General features: G+C 41.3%; 1 protein-coding gene across 1 annotated transcript in view; it reads left to right on the top strand.

Annotated features, from left to right (window-relative positions):
• FGD6 (FYVE, RhoGEF and PH domain containing 6) overlaps nt 1-19,848 on the top strand; it is a 137,268-nt gene that overhangs the window by 81,747 nt on the left and 35,673 nt on the right. The window contains exons 7-9 of the mRNA XM_017515954.2: nt 740-896; nt 3,957-4,044; nt 19,477-19,527. Coding sequence (XP_017371443.1) covers nt 740-896; nt 3,957-4,044; nt 19,477-19,527 — 296 coding nt within the window. The remainder of the gene's footprint in view (nt 1-739; nt 897-3,956; nt 4,045-19,476; nt 19,528-19,848) is intronic.

Raw genomic sequence — 19,848 nt, 5'->3', positions numbered from 1 at the left:
TTTTTTTTTTTTTTTAATGGAATCTCGCTCTGTTACCCAAGCTGGAATGCAGTGGTGTGATCTCAGCTCACTGCAACCTCTCCCTCCTGGATTCAAGCAATTCTCCTGCCTCAGCCTCTCAAGTAGCTGGTACTACAGGTGTAAGCCACCTTGCCAGGCTAATTTTTGTATTTTTAGTAGAGAGTCGGTTTTACCATGTTGACCAGGCTGGTCTTAAACTCCTGACCTCAGGGTGATCCACCTGCCTCAGCCTCCCAAAGTGCTGGGATTACAGGTGTGAGCTGCTGCTCCTGGCCCAGGAGTTTGTTTTCATCCTATATGTAATATAGGGCCATTGTAAGTCACATGGTATGACAATTTTTTTTTTTTTAAGATGGGGGTCTCACCATGTTGGTCAGGCTGGTCTTGAACTCCCGACCTCAGGTGATCCGCCCACCTTGGCCTCCAAAGTGCTTCAATTACAGGCATGAGCCACCACGCCCGGCCGACAAATATTTTTTTAAACTCTCTCCTTGTGCTGAAGAATGGTTTGGAAAGGGCAAGAATGGAAGTAGGGAGACCAGTGAGAGTCTAGGCAGTGATGGTGGCAGTGGAAATGGTGAAGAGTAGGCATTTTGAGATATGTCTTATAAGAAGAGAAAAAAAGATAAGTTGATGCCTTCGATGCGGATTCTGCTTATCATTGGATATGTTAATCACTCTCTCTTTGTATTTGTGTGTATCTCTTCTCTATCCATAGGACTGAACAACAAAGAATTGCTGATATCTTTGTAAAAAAGGGACCATATCTAAAAATGTATTCCACCTACATCAAAGAATTTGATAAGAATATAGCCTTGTTGGATGAGCAGTGCAAGAAAAATCCAGGTTTTGCTGCTGTTGTTAGAGAATTTGAGGTATTTGCCACCATCTAATGTTGAACACTTCTCTTTGTTTTTGTTGTGAAGCTTTAATAATAAATTACAGTCATTGAAAACAAAGATTGCAAACAAAAAGATGTTAAAATATAATCCCTTCAAAATCAAAGAAGGAACTGAACAATTTAAATGGTGAGAACGCAAGCAGTATACATGACTTAATTTTGAAAATCGGTTATTGCACATGGAAACATTTTGACTTGGAAACAATTTTTTTAAGGGGGGATGGGAAGAAGGTGGGGAAAGAAGAGCTTAAGAACTTTTTTTTTTTTTTTTTTTTTTTTGAGATAGGGTCTTGCTCTGTGGCCCCGGTTGGAGTACAGTGGCACAATCTCGGCTCATTGCAACTTCGTCTTCAAGGTTCAAGCAATTCTTCTGCCTTGGCCTCCTGAATAGCTGGGATTACAGGCACGCACCACCACACCTGGCTAATTTTTTATATTTTTAGTAAAGATGGGGTTTCACCATGTTGGCTAGTCTGGTCTTGAATTTCTGACCTCAGGTGGTCCACCCTCCTTGGCCTCCCAAAGTGATGAGCCACTGTGCCTAGCTGGAAAGAATATTCTGATGGGACTTTTTAAACTATGGTAAAATACATATAGCATAAACTTACCATTTTAACCATTTTTAAGTGTACAGTTCAGTAGTAAGTACATTGACATTCTTGGGCAACCAGATCTCTAGAACTTTTCATCTTGCAAAACTGAAACTGCGGGCATTAAACATTAACTCGCCATTCTCTCTTCCATCCCAGCCCTTGGCAACCACCATTCTACTTTCTGACTCAATGAATTTGATTACTCTAAGGAATATTTCTTAACTTTTAATTTAACTTTTTCTTTTATCCTAACAACTAACTTACAATGATGGATGGCAAATAGAATTCATGTTTCTCTTCAGATAAATAAATAACGTGATTTTGGTGCCAAAGTTAAGAAAAATAACCTGTTTAGAGCATGTGTTAGCCAAAGCTTTTACCTTTGACTCAGAGTTGTGAGGGTGGAACCCTGATTTAATTGGGGATAAAATCACAAATCCATTCTACCAATTTGGAATAAAATTTGGGTACTATATTTTAGTACTTATATCTCTGTTTTGAAACTTAAAAAAGATCGCTGAATTCCAGCCACACAAAACTAGAAATGAAAAGTTTTTTGTTTTTGTTTGTTTGTTTTTTGGCTTTTGGTTTTTTTTTGAGATGGAGTCTGGCTCTGTCACCCATGCTGGAATGCAGTGGCACGATCTCAGCTCACTGCAACCTTCACCTCCTGGGTTCAAGCGATTCACCTGCCTCAGCCTCCCAAGTAGCTGGGATTACAGGCACTCACTACCATGCCCAGCTAATTTTTGTATTTTTGGTAGAGATGGGATTTCACTTTGTTGGGCAGGCCGGTCTCAAACTCCTGACCTCGTGATCTACCCGCCTTGACCTCCCAAAGTGCTGGGATTATAACCGTAAACCACCATGTCCAACCGAAATGAAAAGTTTTTAAAATATTATGATATCGCTGATTTCTGATTTGGGCAATGGATAAATAATTAAACTTTAAAGTCACCTGTAATCTTCTTTTCCTCTCCTCTGTTGTCTTTATGCTATCAAAAAACAAAGTATGATTTAATTGTGGCAGCTGATGATTCACCCGGGTTTTGGTAAGAGTCCAGTGAGTTATTGTATTACCTTATTAACAAAAGAAAAAAAAAAACAGGGAACCAAGCTGGGTGTGGTGGCTCACACCTATAATCCCAGTACCTTGGGAGGCTGAGGCGGAAGGATCACTTCAGGTCGGGAGTTTGAGACCAGCCTGACCAACATGGAGAAACCCCAGTTCTACTAAAAATACAAAATTAGCCAGGCTTGGTGGCACATGCCTGTAATCCCAGCAACTGAGGAGGCTGAGGCAGGAGAACCACTTAAAGCCAGGAGGCGGAGGTTGTGATGAGCCGAGACCACACCATTGCAGTCCAGCCTAGGAACAAGAGCAAATCTCTTGTCTCCAAAAAGAAAAAAAAAAGAAAAGAAAACAGGAAGTCATAAGGCCAGAATAATTAGCAATCTGGATTAATGATGCTTAAATAAAAGATACTTTCTTAACATGCATGATCATTATAATTTAATAATCACTCTGTGTACCAAACAGCGGTGATACGTATTTAGAAAATGATAAAAGTCTGAGCAAATCCGAAAAAACTTACCCACCAACTTGGGCTATGTTAGAAGCGTGACATTTTTTTGTAGTTCTTAGGATGCAGTGACATTTTTACTTGGCCTTTTTGATGCTACCTCACACTAAACTCTTAGGTTGGAGAATGAGGGTGAGGCTCAGGAATGGGCTGACATAGATGTCGGTTGCTAAGGAAGAGAGGTTTCAAGGGATAACCAAATGTCTTTATAGTCAAGCCAAAATGTGGTCCCACAATCAGATGCTCCAATAAAAACTGTGATTTGGGGGCTTTTTATAAGGCCATGCATCTGCAAAATATACTTACATTCTTCAGGCCCCTTAAAGAAGGGATACTTAGCAAGGCTGTGTTTCAGGTTCTCTTTACTTTCTACAATTCTCCCCACCACCACATTATTTTGACTATATTGACTGCAAGGCTCGGATTATTATTTGAATCCAATTCCTGGCAGTTGTGTTTCAACTGCGTTATTTTGGGGGCCATGTATTTCCTTCTTGGTCCATTGGGATTTGTTTGTATTTATCAATACAAGTGGGGGCTGCTGGGTAGAGTGGGCTCTAACTAGCTTAGGACACAGACTGTGGCTACCACATTCTTTAAGAGGGCTGTGAGCAAGTTTTTCCTAGGAGCAAGTGATGTCAGGGACTGCCTACAGGAGAGGGTTGGGCTTGGTGGTGAATCTGGCTGGGGTTTACTCTCAGTATGTGTAACAGCTGTACCTTAAAATGAAAGGGAGCCTCTCCGAATCACTTTCTAGAGTTGCTTGGTGTTTAAAGTTTGGCTTCCTGAGCGCTTGAATCTGGGCCCCTTCCTTCTTAGAAAACACTTGTGCTTATTTTGGATGCCTTCTCCTTTCAGATGAGCCCTCGCTGTGCTAATCTGGCCCTCAAGCACTACCTGCTCAAGCCGGTTCAGAGGATCCCCCAGTACAAGCTGTTACTGACAGGTGGGCTTCTCCAGCATTTTGCCAACCAACCAGTTGGTTTACCCATCAGCCAACTCTTCTTGCCTTTATGAAACTCTGCCTTTCCTAAGAGTGCCTCTCTTTGTATATCACCCCAGTCACCACATTGCCTATTACGTGGATTTGTAGATTGCTTGTGTACTTCACATATTTGTTGCCTGAATGGAACTGCTTTTGGTTCTTTGATCATCCATCCATGTGTGTATTTTCACCTCTGGGCATTCATACATGTAGTTACTTTTTATTCAGAACATCTTTCACCATCCCAAGCCCATACTCCCACATCATTTTATCTAATATTATTAATTCTAAGAAGGTACTTTCCCCAACCACTCAAGAATGGAGTTTAGAGGGTCACTCCCACATATTTATATAGCACTATCAAGGCCCTAGTTACTTGCCTCAGAAGGTTGTTATAAGGTTTGATTAATGAGATAAATGTGGACAGTCCTTAGAATAGTACCGTAGCTGGGTGCCGTGGACACGCCTAGAGTCGCAGCTACTGGAGAGGCTGAGGCAGGAGGATCTCTGAGCCCAGGAGTTTGAGACTAACCTGGGCAACATAGTGAGACCCGAGACCCCTATCTTAAAAAAAAAAAACACCAAGAATAATGCTTTAATTACAACAAGTTCTACCTAAGTATTAACTTCTACTATTATTAGTAATAGTAGTATTCTTATCCTTATCCTGATTATTTCCTTGTCATGATCATAGTCTATCCTCTTCTAGACTGTAAGTTTCAAGATTATAGAGCTATGTCTGTCTACTAAGGAAAAAAGAAGGAAATAAAAAAGCAAAAACACTGTTTGAGTGAAGGAGCATGCTGTAATCAGGCCTTTATATTCACTGGCTCTTTAAATCCTCACCATAGCCATGCAAATGTCACAATTTTATCTTTACTGATGAGATTACAGGCTTATGGAGATTAAGTGGTTTGGTATCACAAAAAGGCTGGTATAGTCTCAGTACTAAACATAATTATCCAATACTCACTACTAGGTTCTCTGGAATATTTACTGTACTGTATTGGATGTATAGTGACTTAATATGCATATATAATATTAAAAGTTATATCAAAATGGACAAGGACATCAAAATGTGGCCACGACCCTAAAGTTAATGTGTTGTTATTTTCTATAAATAAATTTGGAGGTACTTGGTTTCTGTTACTCCCCTTAAGAAATTTTTGTCTGCTTTTCTCCTTAACTTCACTCTCTTAAGCCACGAGCTATATTGGAGGTAATATGTGAATCTTGAAAAACCAGGATTTCCTCATTTCCCTTTAGGCAAAGGGCTCAGCACTTCAAAGCTTGCCTAGTGGCAGGCAGACTGCTCATTGAGGGAGACCTACCTTTTAGCCCTAGGACAGGCTGGAGTGCAGTGGCACAATCTTGGCTCAGTGCAACTGTCTCTTAGGTTCAAGCTATTCTCCTGCCTTAGCCTCCAGAATAGCCAGGATTACAGGTGTGCACCACCATGCCCAGAAAATTTTTATTTTTAGTAGAGACAGGATTTCGCCATGTTGGCCAGGCTGGTGTTGAACTGCTGACCTTAAGTAATCTGCCCAATCAGCCTTCCAGAGTGCTGGGATTATAGGTGTGAGCCACCACAACCAGCCCTAATTTAAATTTCTAACTATGAATCAGACACTAGATTTCTCTCTGAATGACATAAAGCCAACTGAATAGTTTAAGGATATCCTGTCCATCTGTGCTTTCTTTCCTCTGCTTATGGCAAAGATTTAGAATACACAGGACAAAGGGAAGTACTGATACACGTGTTGTGGTTTTTTTTTTTTTTTTGAGAAAGAGTTTCACTCATGTTACCCAGGCTGGAGTGCAATGGCGCAATCTCGGCTCACCGCAACCTCCGCCTCCTGGGTTCAGGCAATTCTCCTGCCTCAGCCTCCTGAGTAGCTGGGACTACAGGCATGCGCCACCATGCCCAGCTGATTTTTTGTATTTTTAGTAGAGACGGGGTTTCACCATGTTGACCAGGATAGTCTCGATCTCTTGACCTCGTGATCCACCCGCCTCGGCCTCCCAAAGTGCTGGGATTACAGGCTTGAGCCACCGCGCCCGGCCACCTGTTGTGTTTTTGTTAAATTCAGTGCTCTATTATAAACCAGTTATTGAATGGCGTAGGCTATTTCCACAGCTATCAAATGAAGTGCTGTTTTCAGTGGCAAAAGACAACTATGGTTTCAAATGGGAGGAGAGTAGAGCATGAATCTGAAAATTTAATGCAAAGAATAATTTGTACATATTTATTTTATTTCACACATTATAACTGTTCTAAATAGTAAAAAGTCTACATATGTTAACTTTAGGTTTCATGCTTTGTTTTTGATTGAGAAAGGGTGAAATGACAAAAGCAGGTTTAAAAAATTCTCTTTACTAAAATAGATTTTAACTAGGTGCAGTTAAAATCTAGTTGTGCCTGTAGCCCAGCAACTCAGGAGGCTGTGGGAGGATAGCTGGAGCCCAGGAGTTCGAGGCTGCAGTGAGCCATGGTCGTGCTACTGCATGTCAGCCTGGGTGATAGTGAGAATTCTATCTCTTTAAAAAAAGAAAAAAAGAAAAATTTTGTTTTATAATACCAATATCATGTGAGCTTGGAGTTATTTTTAGTTTTGAGCTACCTCTTATTTAATCTTAGATTGGAAAATCTTTTGTCTATTTTAGTTAATTAATTTTTTTCCCAGCTTCCCCCACCCCTCCCCCTTTTTTTTTGAGACGAAATCTTGCTCTGTTGCCCAGGCTGGAGTGCAGTGGCTCGATCTTGGCTCACTGCAACCTCTGCCTCCCAGGTTCAAGCAGTTCTCCTCTCTCAGCCTCCTAAGTAGCTGGGATTATAGGCACGAGCCACCACACCCAGCTAATTTTTATATTTTTAGTAGAGACCAGGTTTCACCATGTTGGTCAGGCTGGTCTCAAACTCCTGACCACGTGATCTGCCTGCCTCAACCTCCCAAAGTGCTGGAGTTATAGGCGTGAGCCACCATACCTGGCCAAGTTTTGTATTTTTAGTAGAGAGAGGATTTTGTTATGTTGGCCAGCCTGGTCTCAAACTGCTGACCTCAGATGATCTGCCCACCTCGTTAGTTAATTGATGCACAATACTTTATATATAGTAGGCCCTCAATACTGGTAGATTTGTGAAGGGGAAAAAGTGATGAATGGCTTGTTCAAGGCCACAAAATCAGGACTAAAATTAAAGAAAGAATATAGACTTTGTATTCATCCTATGCCATTTCTTCCATTGATTAAAATTCTTTCCTTCCTCCAAGCGTGACCTGAAGTCAGTCAGAAGTCCATTCTTTTTGTAGCCATCTCTGATTCCTTCAGTTCTTCAACTCCTTGAGGTCAGGAAGTTTGTCTTATATCTATAATTTCATGTCCTCCAAAATATTTGGGTCAGTTGTAGACATGTTGAAGCTGTTCAGGAAATAATTTTGGGGCTGGGTGCAGTGGCTCACGCCTATAATACCAGCACTTTGAGAGGTCAAGGCTGGCAGATCACCTGAGTTTGGGAGTCCTAGACCAACCTGACCAACATGGAAAAACCCCATCTCTGCTAAAATTACAAAATTAGCCAGGCGTGGTGGCACATGTCTGTAATCCCAGCTGTCCGGGAGGCTGAAGCAGGAGAATCACTTGAACTGAGGAGGTGGAGGTTGCAGTGAGCCAAGAGCATACCACTGCACCCCAGCCTGGGCAATAAGAATGAAAATCATCTCAATTGGTTTTAAGCTAGGTTTAAAACATCTCATTAGTCAAAATGTTTTTAGTCCAAAGAATGACATTGAGACATTATTTAGAGATCTAAAATATATTAGAGATGATATCTTCTCCTAAAAAGAAAGGCAAAAGGAGAAAGGTGAAATGTGCTCCCAAGGCAAGAGTCTGGGCACTGAGTTTTTATTCTTTTTTAATTTTATGTAGAGACAGGGTCTCCCCATGTTGCCCAGACTAGGCTCAAACTCCTGGGATCAAGTGATCCTCCTGCCTTGGCCTCCCAAAGTGCTGGCATCACAGGCCTGATGTGTCCCCCCTGAGATTTTTTAAAGTTGGATTTTAAGTCTTAAATTTGCATCTTTCAAACATGTTAATTACTTTGGATAATAAAACTCAAATGATTTAATCCTCCACTTTTATTTCCATTTTGGAGTTTGGATTGATTCCAAATGCACAGAATATGCAAGAGCAGACAGGAGGGGTACTTCATGCATTTGAGGCAACTCCTGGCAATTTTGCTCAATTAAGTTTCAGGTTGAGAAGGGGAAGCATTCCTGCCTGACTCAATGTAAGTAGGTTTGTGCCTCCCACCAAGATATTTGTAGATGATAAGATGGTTTCTTTTGGAATCCTTTTAGAAAAGATCAGTGGAAATCCCCAGATAGAGCAGTTTATCACTGCTATTCAAATAACCAGCCTATTGTCTGACATGTTTTTCAAGTGTTTCAAAGAAAGTGTTTTCTTTTCTGGACTGACTTTGGATTTCTACAGGGTATTCTATTTAGGCAGTTCCTTCGTTGCAGTAAAAAACTTACACCTTTATTTTTGTTAGTATTTTTTTAAGATCAATTCAAAACTGGATCTAAAAGAATGCATATAGTTATGTAACAAAATCAGTGATTTTTTTTTTTTTTTTTTTTGAGACGGAGTTTCACTCTTGTTACCCAGGCTGGAGTGCAATGGCGCAATCTCGGCTCACCGCAACCTGCGCCTCCTGGGTTCAGGCAATTCTCCTGCCTCAGCCTCCTCAGTAGCTGGGGTTACCACGCGCCACCATGCCCAGCTAATGTTTTGTATTTTTAGTAGAGACGGGGTTTCACCATGTTGACCAGGATGGTCTCGATCTCTTGACCTCGTGATCCACCCGCCTCGGCCTCCCAAAGTGCTGGGATTACAGGCTTGAGCCACCGCGCCCGGCCCAAAATCAGTGATTTATATAATTTAAGCCTAAATATTTGTAAATTTTGGCTGGGCATGGTGGCTCACACCTGTAATCCTAGCACTTTGGGAAGCCGAGGTGGGCAGATCGCTTGAGCCTAGGGGTCCAAGACCAGCCTGGCCAACATGGCAAAAACCCATCTCTACAAAAAATATAAAAATTAGCTGGGCATGGTGGCATTTACCTGTAATCCCAGCTACTCAGGAGACTGAGGTAGGAGAATCACTTGAACCCGGGTGGTAAAGGTTACAGTGAGCTGAGATTGCGCCACTGCACTTGTTAAAATGTGTGCGCCGAATGAAGATACCCCCTCTAAACAGGCTTTATTTGAACAACATAGCTGTTTATTCACCTGGGTGCAGGTGGGCTGAGGCCGAAAAGAGCGTCAGCAAAGGGCAGTGGGATAGGAGTTGGTTTTATAGGTTTGAGACGGGCAGTGGAAAGTTACAGAAGTTAGTTTAGGGTGATTTTTTGCAAGCTGGGTGGGAGTCACAGGGTGTGGAGTCCAATGGCCTTATCAATTGGGGCGGGAATAAGGAACAACAGAGAATGGCTTAAAGTTAAGTAGGCACACAGAGGTTGATCATTTCTTCTCTTTGCAGGGTCTTCTAGTTACTTTAGATTTTCCAGGAACTCATCTGGAGTGTCCCTGCAGGTCACAGAGGTTAACATGGCGTCCATGGCACTGTCAATCAGCCTAAAAGACCTTACAGCACTCCAGCCTGGGCAACAGAGCAGGACTCTATCTAAAAAAAAACTTGTAAATTTTACTTCTGTATTGGCTACTCAAGGCCAGTTTTTCAGGCCAGGTTCTATTTGAAGTTGGAAAGAATGGGAAGAAAACACACTGCTATCAGAGCAGTCTCTACTTACATTATTGCTTATCTCCTTCTTTCTCATCTCTTTAGGGTAGAGATTGTCTTTATTGTCCTATTCCAGTGTGAGGCATGGATCCTGGAACACACAGGGACTCAGTCAACTGAAAGTTATAGTCAGGGAAAGGGAAAGTTGCTCTTTTTTATAAGGTTGAGAATCCCCATGCAGTAGCATCAATGAGTGTTGGATGGATGGATGGATGGATGGATGGATGGATGGATGGATGGATGTTTAAGAGTAAAAGCATTCTTTCAGTTATCTAGTCACAAAACTGTGGAAAGGACTGAAATCCTTCCCTTTTCTCTTTCCTCCCTGTAGGATTTAACAATAAATTTTCCTCCACCTCTAGTTCCTGCTCCTTTTATTTCTCTGTTATGCTCCATGTGAGGCCTTACTAAAGTCACACCATTTTATAGCAATTTCTTGCTACTGGTCATGCTACCTCTTATCATCCCTCCATGTAGCCTAGCACAGTTATTGCCTAATTTCTCTTCTAAGGACACACTTTCATTCTGTTTATTAGAAAAGTTGAAAACCCACTTATTCATAGTATAAAGACAACAGTTTATAACCCAGAATTACCTGAACCTTTTTTTGCTTTGCTCTATAGTTATAGTAGGTTTCTCTCTGTCTTTTGAAAGCTATCTTTTCAAAGCCAGATTCTCTCCTCTATTAATCACTCCACCAACAAATATTTATAGAAGTTAGCCCTGAGCTGAACACTCACTGGCAGACAACACAGTGGTGGCCGCTGCCCTGATGGGACCTACAGTCTTCCTCTTTGAGGTTGTGCCCAGCCACTGAGGCCCCCACTGAGCCTTCTCCTTCTCAATTCCTAAAAATTGTGTTGATCTTGCCCTTTGTTTTGTGGCTGAATCTTTTAGTTGTTCAATTATTCCATGGATCTGTGCTTTATCTTCCCGGCTAGATTGTAAACCCCTTAAAGTCAGAGGCAGGGCTGGGCATGGTGGCTCATGCCTATAATCCCAGCACCGAGTTGGGAGGATCGCTTGAGCCCAGGAGTTTGAAGCCACACTAGTCAACCTAATGAGACCCTGTCTCTGCAAAAGAAAAATTTAAAAATTAGCTGGGTGTGGTGATTTAGGAAGCTCATCCCAGCTACAAGGGAAGCTGAAGCAGGATGATCACATGAGCCAAGGAGTTAAAGGCTGCACTGAGCCATGATAGCGCCTGCTGTACTTTAGCCTGGGCAACAGAACAAGACGCTATCTCAAAAAAATAAAGAAAGTCGAGGCAGACTTCAGTACAAGTAGTAGTCACAAAAGATAGTCGTTCAGTTTGAGAAAGTATATTCTGGTGATGGGTTATTTTTGTAAGGGCCACTTTTTATCTTTGAAGGGATATTTTGTTCATATAAAAATTTAAGAATTGGCCGGGCGCGGTGGGTCAAGCCTGTAATCCCAGCACTTTGGGAGGCCGAGGCGGGTGGATCACGAGGTCAAGAGATCGAGACCATCCTGGTCAACATGGTGAAACCCCGTCTCTACTAAAAATACAAAAAACATTAGCTGGGCATGGTGGCACGTGCCTGTAATCCCAGCTACTCAGGAGGCTGAGGCAGGAGAATTGCCTGAACCCAGGAGGCGGAGGTTGCGGTGAGCCGAGATCGCGCCATTGCACTCCAGCCTGGGTAACAGGAGTGAAACTCCGTCTCAAAAAAAAAAAAAAAAAAAAAGAATTATGAAAAAATAAAGTTCCTTTTATCTTCTCCCATCCAGAGATGGCTATCACAGATCCTTTTAGTTTTTTTTCCCTCTACCTGCGCTATATGTTGTATAACTTTTTTTTTTTTAGTAAAAAGCCTTTCATTTGTGGAAGGATTATTACATTGGTCAAGGTGAAACAAGTTGAATCAGTAAGGATCCTGGTAGAGAAAATATAATGAAAAATATAATTTAAAAATTCCTCTGAAAAGTCTTTTTCACTTCTACATTTACAAAAAAAACAATCCTTTGAACTTTGATTAAATGTGGATCAGCTGGTTTCTTTGATCTTGTTCAAAATATTTATATGAAAGGCTACTTTAGCAACATACAATATTACTTTTTCTCATAGTCTTTGCCTTTAGTCTGATGATATTAACTCCCTCTAGGTTTTAGAAATCCAGGACTTCTCATGTTGATAGAAAATGAGATATTTAAAACATCTGTTAGAGTGTTCTGAAGCTATAAATTTGAGCCATGTACAGGCTAACAAGCACATATAAAAAAGATCAGAATTAAATTAACAGATGACTCTTTTAAAAACCCTTATGCAAAACTTCTGTTTGGTAAGTATTTATTTTAAAACCTGGGGTTAATTGTACATATCAAAGTTATTTTAACACTTTCTCTAAGGCAGAACTTGCTTTAAAAAAAAGTAGGGCTGTCCTGGACTCCAGGCGAGGAATATAGTTATCTAGTTTCTGATGAATCCAAAGGTCTCTTATATAAGGCAGTTCCATCCATGTAAATTAGTAAGATAACACTATTCAGAATTCTGAATTCATGTTATATAATTTGCTCAGCTCTTGTTCTGTTGAAATTTGTTTATTTATTTATATTTGAAACCGAGTCTTACTCTGTCACCCTGGCTGGAGCATAGTGGTGTGATCTCAGCTCACTACAACCTCCACCTTCTGGGGTCAAGCAATTCTCCTGCCTCCGCCTTCCAAGTAGCTGGGATTACAGGCGCCCCCCCCCATCCCCCACCACTCCCCTCATCCCTGCCCGGCTAGTGTGTGTGTCCGTGTGCTAATTTTTGTATTTTTAGTAGAGACAGGTTTTCACCATGTTGGCCAGGATGGTCTTGATCTCCTGACCTCATAATCCACCCACCTCTGCCTCTCAAAGTGCTGGGATTATAGGCATGAGCCACCACGCCCGGCCACGATGAATTTTCTAGCATGAGGTTCAAAGGAGACATAGGCTACCCAGCCAACCTCAAAAAAAGCGCCTGAAGGCCGGGCGTGGTGGCTCAAGCCTGTAATTCCAGCACTTTGGGAGGCCGAGGCGGGTGGATCACAAGGTCAAGAGATCGAGACCATCCTGGTCAACATGGTGAAACCCCGTCTCTACTAAAAATACAAAAAATTAGCTGGGCATGGTGGTGCGTGCCTGTAATCCCAGCTACTCAGGAGGCTGAGGCAGGAGAATTGCCTGAACCCAGGAGGCGGAGGTTGCGGTGAGCCGAGATCGCGCCATTGCACTCCAGCCTGGGTAACAAGAGCGAAACTCTGTCTAAAAAAAAAAAAAAAAAAAAAGCGCCTGAACACCAAGTTGACAGTATTTGACTAGAAGGAATTTATTTTTAATTGTAGTTTTGAACAAGGTATTTTGAGAGATGGTATTGAATAAATTGTATCCAGGTATCCACAAAATACAAATATTGATTGATTGATTGATTGATTGAGACATGGTCTTGCTCTGTTGCCTAGGTTGGAGTGTGGTGGCAGGATCATGGCTTATTGCAACTTCAACCTTCCAGACTCAAGAGATCCTCCCACTTCAGCCTCCCAAGTAGCTGTGGCTACAGGCATGCACCAGCATACCTGGCTAATTTTTTGTATTTTTTGTAGAGATGGGATCTCACTGTGTTGCCCAGGCTGGTCTTAAATTTCTTGGTTCAGGGGATCCTTCCACCTCAGCCTTCTGGTCTCAAACTCCTGACCTCAGGCGATCTGCCCACCTCGGCCTCCCAAAGTGCTGGGATTACAGGGGTGAGCCACCACACCAGCTGACAGTGGTAATCAGTGTTACTTATAAATCCAAACCCATTAGCTTACAGAAGTAAAATAAGACAGTATTTATAATTATGCCTGGAAAGCCGGTATAAGGCAAGATCATTATGGATAAATGAGGATATATTGCCATCCTACTTATAATAGCCAAAACAAATTAAATGCACTAAAGGTTAATAGAATTCCTAAGCACTGTATGATATACCCTAGGATGGTTATTAAATCAAGCATTTATAAAAACAAGGAAATAGTTTAGTAATCATTTTTCTCAAAGAGGTGTTTATGATTTTAGTTTTCATCATTATTTAATTTTTCAAAATTTTCATTTTCTCACAAAATATGTTTTATGTTGTTTTAGAATGAGAATCATTATAGTTTTTCAATCTGGTTTAGCCTAGTTATTTTATGTATGAGGATATTAACACAAAAAAATGCTACGGGACATGGCCAAAGGCCCATGCCTCGGCTAGATGTGGCTGGACCGGGCAGAGTAAGCATTTCTATCTTTTATTATCATCATCATCTAAAGACATAGAAATGGGATCTCACTATCTGCCCAGGCTATATCCTCCCACCTTGGCCTCCCATAGTGCTGGGATTACAGGCATGAGCCATCAGGCATGAGCCATCATGCCTGGTCCAAGAATTTGTCTTCTAATTCCAGAGCAAGGGCTCTTGACTACTTCACCAAGCTGCCTTGAAGTGTCAGTATGTTTTGTAACTTGACACTTGATCCTTGTTGGTATTTAAAATGCTCAGTACTTTGTTTCACAAGTCAGGCTAATTTTAGGTTGCTTCTTACAAAATCTGAAACTTTGTAAAACTTTACAAAGGCATATTGACTAGAATTAAGTATTTATGGAGGAAAGAAGAAATCTGAAGAATACAAAGCAAGACATGTCCACATGTCCTCAAATTCAAAACACTTGACTTTGGAATGTCATCCCTCCTATACACTCATTTCCTCTGTGCTTTGCTGCCAAACATTTCTCAGGGCACACTGCAGGAATCTGACTGGTTGTTGAATGCAAAAAGTCCCAGATTCCCACAGATGACTAATTTTTAGTAATGTTTAACAGTATTTCCGACTAGTTTCTGCTCTAAGTTGGTTATTTATTGATTAAGTAATCAATGAGTTGTGGTAAGGCTCCCTGAGAACACTTATACCCCTGAGAACACTTATACAGAAAACTTATGTCTTCAACAAGATATAGTACATACTGGGTCCTCATCCCTTCTCTTTTTTTTTTTCTTTTTTATTGGAGACGTCTCGCTCTGTCACTCAGACTAGAGTATAGTGGCATGATCTCGGCTCACTGCAACGTCCGCCTCCTGGGTTCAAGCAATTCTCCTGCCTCACTATTCTGAGTAGTTGGGATTACAGGCACCTGCCACTACGCCTGGCTAATTTTTATACTTTTAGTAGAGACGGGGTTCCACCATGTTGGCCAGGCTAGTCTCGAATTCCTGACCTCCGGTGATCTCCACACCTCAGCCTCCCAAAGTAGTGGGATTATAGGCATGAGCCACTGCGCCTGGCCTTGAGCATTCTATATGAGAACAAAATTAACTTGTACTGGCACCATGGCTCACACCTATAATCCCAGTACTTTGGGAGCCCAAGGTATGAGGATCACTTGAGTTCAGGAGTTCAAGACCAGCCTGGGCAACATAGACCTCTTATCTACAAAAATTAAAAGCTTAGCCCAACTTGGTAGTACAGGCCTGTAGTCCTAGCTACCTGGGAGGCTGAGGTGTGGGACAACCGCTTGAGCCTGGGAGATTGAAGGTATAATGAGCATTGATCACACCACTGCACACTCCAGCCTAGGCAACAGAGAGAGACCCTCCTTCAAAAAAGAAAAATGTAACTTGAATATCCCTAGAAGTTACACATAGTGTGTTCTTGTGTTCCGCCTAATTTTGTATTACTCAGGTTGGGTGATGGTGATACAGTTAATTAACTTTTATTAATCAGTGATGCCACCTGGTGGCCAAAGAGTATATTTTGTAGTGTACCTACACACTGAACCAACGTTTGTGGGTTTTTTTTCCCTTGGATAAAAATAACCTCAGTGGCATTTGAGGCAGTTTTATTAGTGAAGTGTTTTTTGAGACAGAGTTTTGCTCTTGTTGCCCAGGCTGGAGTGCAACGGGACGATCTTGGCTCACTGCAACCTCTGCCTCCTGGGTTCAAGCAATTCTCCTGCCTCAGCCTCCCGGCTAGCTGAGATTACAGGCATGTGCCACCATGCCCGGCTAATTTTGTATTTTTAGTAGAGAAGGGATTTCTCCATGTTGGTCAGGCTGATCTCAACCTCCTGACCTCACATGACCCACCTGCCTTGGCATCCCAAAGTGCTGGGATTACAGGTGTGAGCCACCACGCCTGGCCTGAAGTTTTGAATAATGCTCAGTTTGTTTTGGCAGGAACAGAAAGGTCATAGAATACTACCAGTTTAACATGGGCAAACTGAAATGACTGTTCCCCTCGTCGTTCTTAGGAAAGTTTCTGCTGAATACCGGGTCCTATGTGATATGTAATAGATGATTCCCCATGACCAATATAGGCGTGTCTGTCTGGTTTACTTTCCTGGGTTTCAGCTGGGTTATAACAGTCACTGGGGCAGCCAGTGGTTTCATTGTTCCTCCATCTGACTCAGAGGGTGATCAGTCACATTCTCATGCTGCAGTTAAGGCCCCAGGTGATTCTCAACTGTTTAAGGAGATCCTGGTACTACTCTCTTTACCAAGGTAAAAGTGTTCAAAAAGATATACTGCAAGAAGATACCCTAAAAACATGGATGGATGGGTGGATGGAAGGAAGTTTGGAAATTGGAGAGTTGAATTTTGGAGACCATTAAGATGTTTTTAAAAATTGGCAAGGAGGGTAAACATAACTCTATTACTTCCTTGATACATAGCATGATGTTGCAACGTGTTAGTGGTGGGTTTTATGCTAAGTGTACTTAAATTGTGTTCATAAAAGTTCATGTTGAGTACAAGCAAAGAAAATGCAACTTAGAAGCATATCGAGTTCAGCACAGTGATTCTGAGGTCAGGATTTCCTAATATGGACATCTTCTGGGGAGCCCTTTTGGTTTAGAGAAATGTCTCAGTTTTCAAGGATCTACTTCTGTATTAAAGAACAGAAATTTAGGACAAAATAGAAACTCACCGTGAGTCTGATATTTAGGTAAATCTGCTTCCTTTCTCTTCAGCTAACTAACAGCTTAAGGAAAGTCACTTGATTAATGAGGTAGCGTAGGATTTGAGAACATCTAATAGGGAGGGTAAGTTTGTCTCCCTAACCCTGTCAGCTGTCAGCCATAGAAATGTTAAATGTTTGTACTCACCAGACACAGCTTATGTAATATATTGAATGCATTCTGAATGGTGTCAGAGTGAGAATAAGTTTATTTTCATCTCTGGATGAGGCTAAGTGTAATGTATAATTTATGTATTTTGTCAATTTGGGTTTTTTTTTTTTTATTTTTAATTTGTGTGTGTGTGTGCCTGCTTCATTTTTCCTTTATGTTTTGAGGGGGGATGCTCTCTGCATTCAAATTAAGATCTAAATTGCTAGTGATGGTCTCTGGCAAGATAGAACCTATACCGTGATGCAGGGAAACTTAATATGGTTATACATAACATCTCATCATGGCTTATTGCCAGTGCTGGATATTTATAATGTCCATGTCTAGACTCACACAGGCTCTTAGATCACTGTCTCAAAAACTTACAGAGTTTCAACAGTCGGGCGTGTCTTTGTGTCATCTGTTACGTTTGAAGATCTGGCACTGACATCCATGTTTTCTTTTGTTCCTTTGAGCATGAGTTCATAAATCCATGAGATGAAGTTATATCTATTCCATAACATTACTAACTAGCAGTTGGGCCCGATAAAGATTTATTTAGTCTCTGAATATACCACCTTTCCTCCTTTCATTTTCTCAGTTTCCACTGGTGTTAGAATTGGTTTCAGCCCTAATTGCCTTTTACCTCAACTAAAATACAGTCCTATCTAAAAAACAGTATATTCTTGGCCAGGTGCAGTGGCTCACTGCCTGTAATCCCAGCACTTTGGGAGGCTAAGGCAGGAGGATTGCTTGAGGCCAGAATTTAAAAAAAAAAAAAAAAAAAAAAGCAGACATGGGGGCACACACCAGTAGTCATAGCTACTTGGGAGGCAGAGACAGAAGTATTGCTTGAGTCCAGGAATTTGAGGCTGTAGTAAGCGATGATTGCACTACTGTGCTCCAGCCTGGGCAACAGGGGTGAGACTCTGTCTTGAATGAATAAGTGAATTGTTTTTATTGAGTAAGCATTTATTGTGTGCTTTGTGCAAAGCCCCTGGCTAAGGGCTGTGTAAGGGAGAAAGATATATCAGATGACCTGCTCACAAGGAGCTTTGAGTCTAATGAAAAAGAAAATGATAAAAGCATAAAGTGAGACTGCTGTATCATGTGTTATTCAAAGGGAGAAAATGTTTCTTTCAAATGGAAATTTTGTAAGTGATGGGGGATTTAAGAAGAGTCTTGAAGAAAATGAGTAGAATTTGCATATGCAGAGACAGAGAAAGGGATTGTGCAAAAGGGATTATTAGAGACAAAAGGTGTGAAGCCAGGGGACACATGGGGAGTGTTTAAGGGGTTGCACAGAATCAAATGTCAGAACAAAGGGCCCATTTTAGGCAGTGGCAAGAGAGAAAATTGATACAGACCATGTAGTGGGGGGCTTTAAATTACAGGAAGGAATTTGTATTAATTTGACATGTAATGGGAGTCCATCTAGCATTTCTCAGCAGAGAAGGAAATTCCTTGAAATTTGCCTTGAAATTCCATGACTTTCCTTGGCGTTAAAGATTTGTTAAATATGGGTTCCTCTAGTACCTCAGGTTTTTTTTTTTTCTGTATTATAAGAACTACTATATACCATACTACTTATTTACAGACTATCTTCATCTAAACTGTGGTTTCTCAACTTCAGGTCTATTGATATTTGGGGTCACATAATTTTTTTGTTACAGGGTGTCATTCTAAGATATTTAGCAACGTCTCTGACTTGTGTGTGTGTGTGTGTGTGTGTGTGTGTGTGTGTGTGTGTGTGTGTTTAGTAAAGATAGGGTTTTGCCATGTTGGCCATGCTGGTCTTGAACTCCTGACTTCAAGTAATCTACCTCCATCACTAGGTTTACAGGCATGAGTCACCTTGTCCAGTCTGCATTTCTGACTTCTAACCACTAGCTGCCAGTAGCACCCCCTTTTCCCCAGTTGTGATAATTACAACTGTCTCCAGATATTGCCAAATGTACCTGGGAGGAAAATTTGTCCTCATTTGAAAACCACCTGTTTAAACACATGTATTGAGTTCCCTTGGTGTCCTGAGCATTGTTAGACTCTTAGATTAATAAATCCAGGAGTCTTTTAGAGATTAAATTAATGCCTTAGAATTTTATACTAGACGTATATCTGATCTCAAGATTAAGGTAGTTCCTATGTGCTGGGATAAAAGCTGAACTGGGCATTAGGAGACCTGAATTCTCATGCTGGCTCTGCCACCAAGAGGTTGTGTGACTTGGGTGAGATCCTTTGCTCAGTAATCTGATTCCTCATCTCTGAAATAACCAATGTTTCCTCCAACGCTCTTTCTAGCTCTGATTCTATGTCTTGATTTCAAATTGACCTTAAGACTTTATTTTTTCACATTTTTAGAAAGTTAGCATAAGTTGGACTAGCATGTATATTAACCAGCAAGACTAACGGAGTATTGAAAAAGAAAGATACGTGTTTGGGGCTCACTGGTTTATTGTACTCCAAAACTTTTTTTTCTTCTTTTCTAGATTATTTGAAAAATCTCATAGAAGATGCTGGAGATTACAGAGATACTCAAGGTAAATAACTTTTGTGGTTACAGAAGTTTTTATATTATGTTTATTTAGGTAGGGCTAGAAAGTAAATATATATGGATAACAAAATCCATTACAAACTCTATTCATAAGACTTGAGGCCAGGCACAGTGGCTCACACCTGTAATCCCAGGACTTGGGGAAGCCGAGGTAGGTGAATCACCTGAGGTCAGGAGGAGACCCTGGCTCTAAATAATACCGGCTGGGTGCCTGTAATCCCAGCACTTTGGGAGGCTAAAGTGGGTGGATTATTTGAGGTCAGGAGTTCAAGACCAGCCTGGCCAACATGGTGAAACCCCTTCTCTT

Source organism: Cebus imitator, unplaced genomic scaffold (assembly GCF_001604975.1).
Source record: "Cebus imitator isolate Cc_AM_T3 unplaced genomic scaffold, Cebus_imitator-1.0 Scaffold18, whole genome shotgun sequence".
Classification (NCBI taxonomy): domain Eukaryota; kingdom Metazoa; phylum Chordata; class Mammalia; order Primates; family Cebidae; genus Cebus; species Cebus imitator.
Note: the sequence above shows the minus strand (reverse complement) of the source record. Positions and strands in the feature narration are given on the sequence as shown.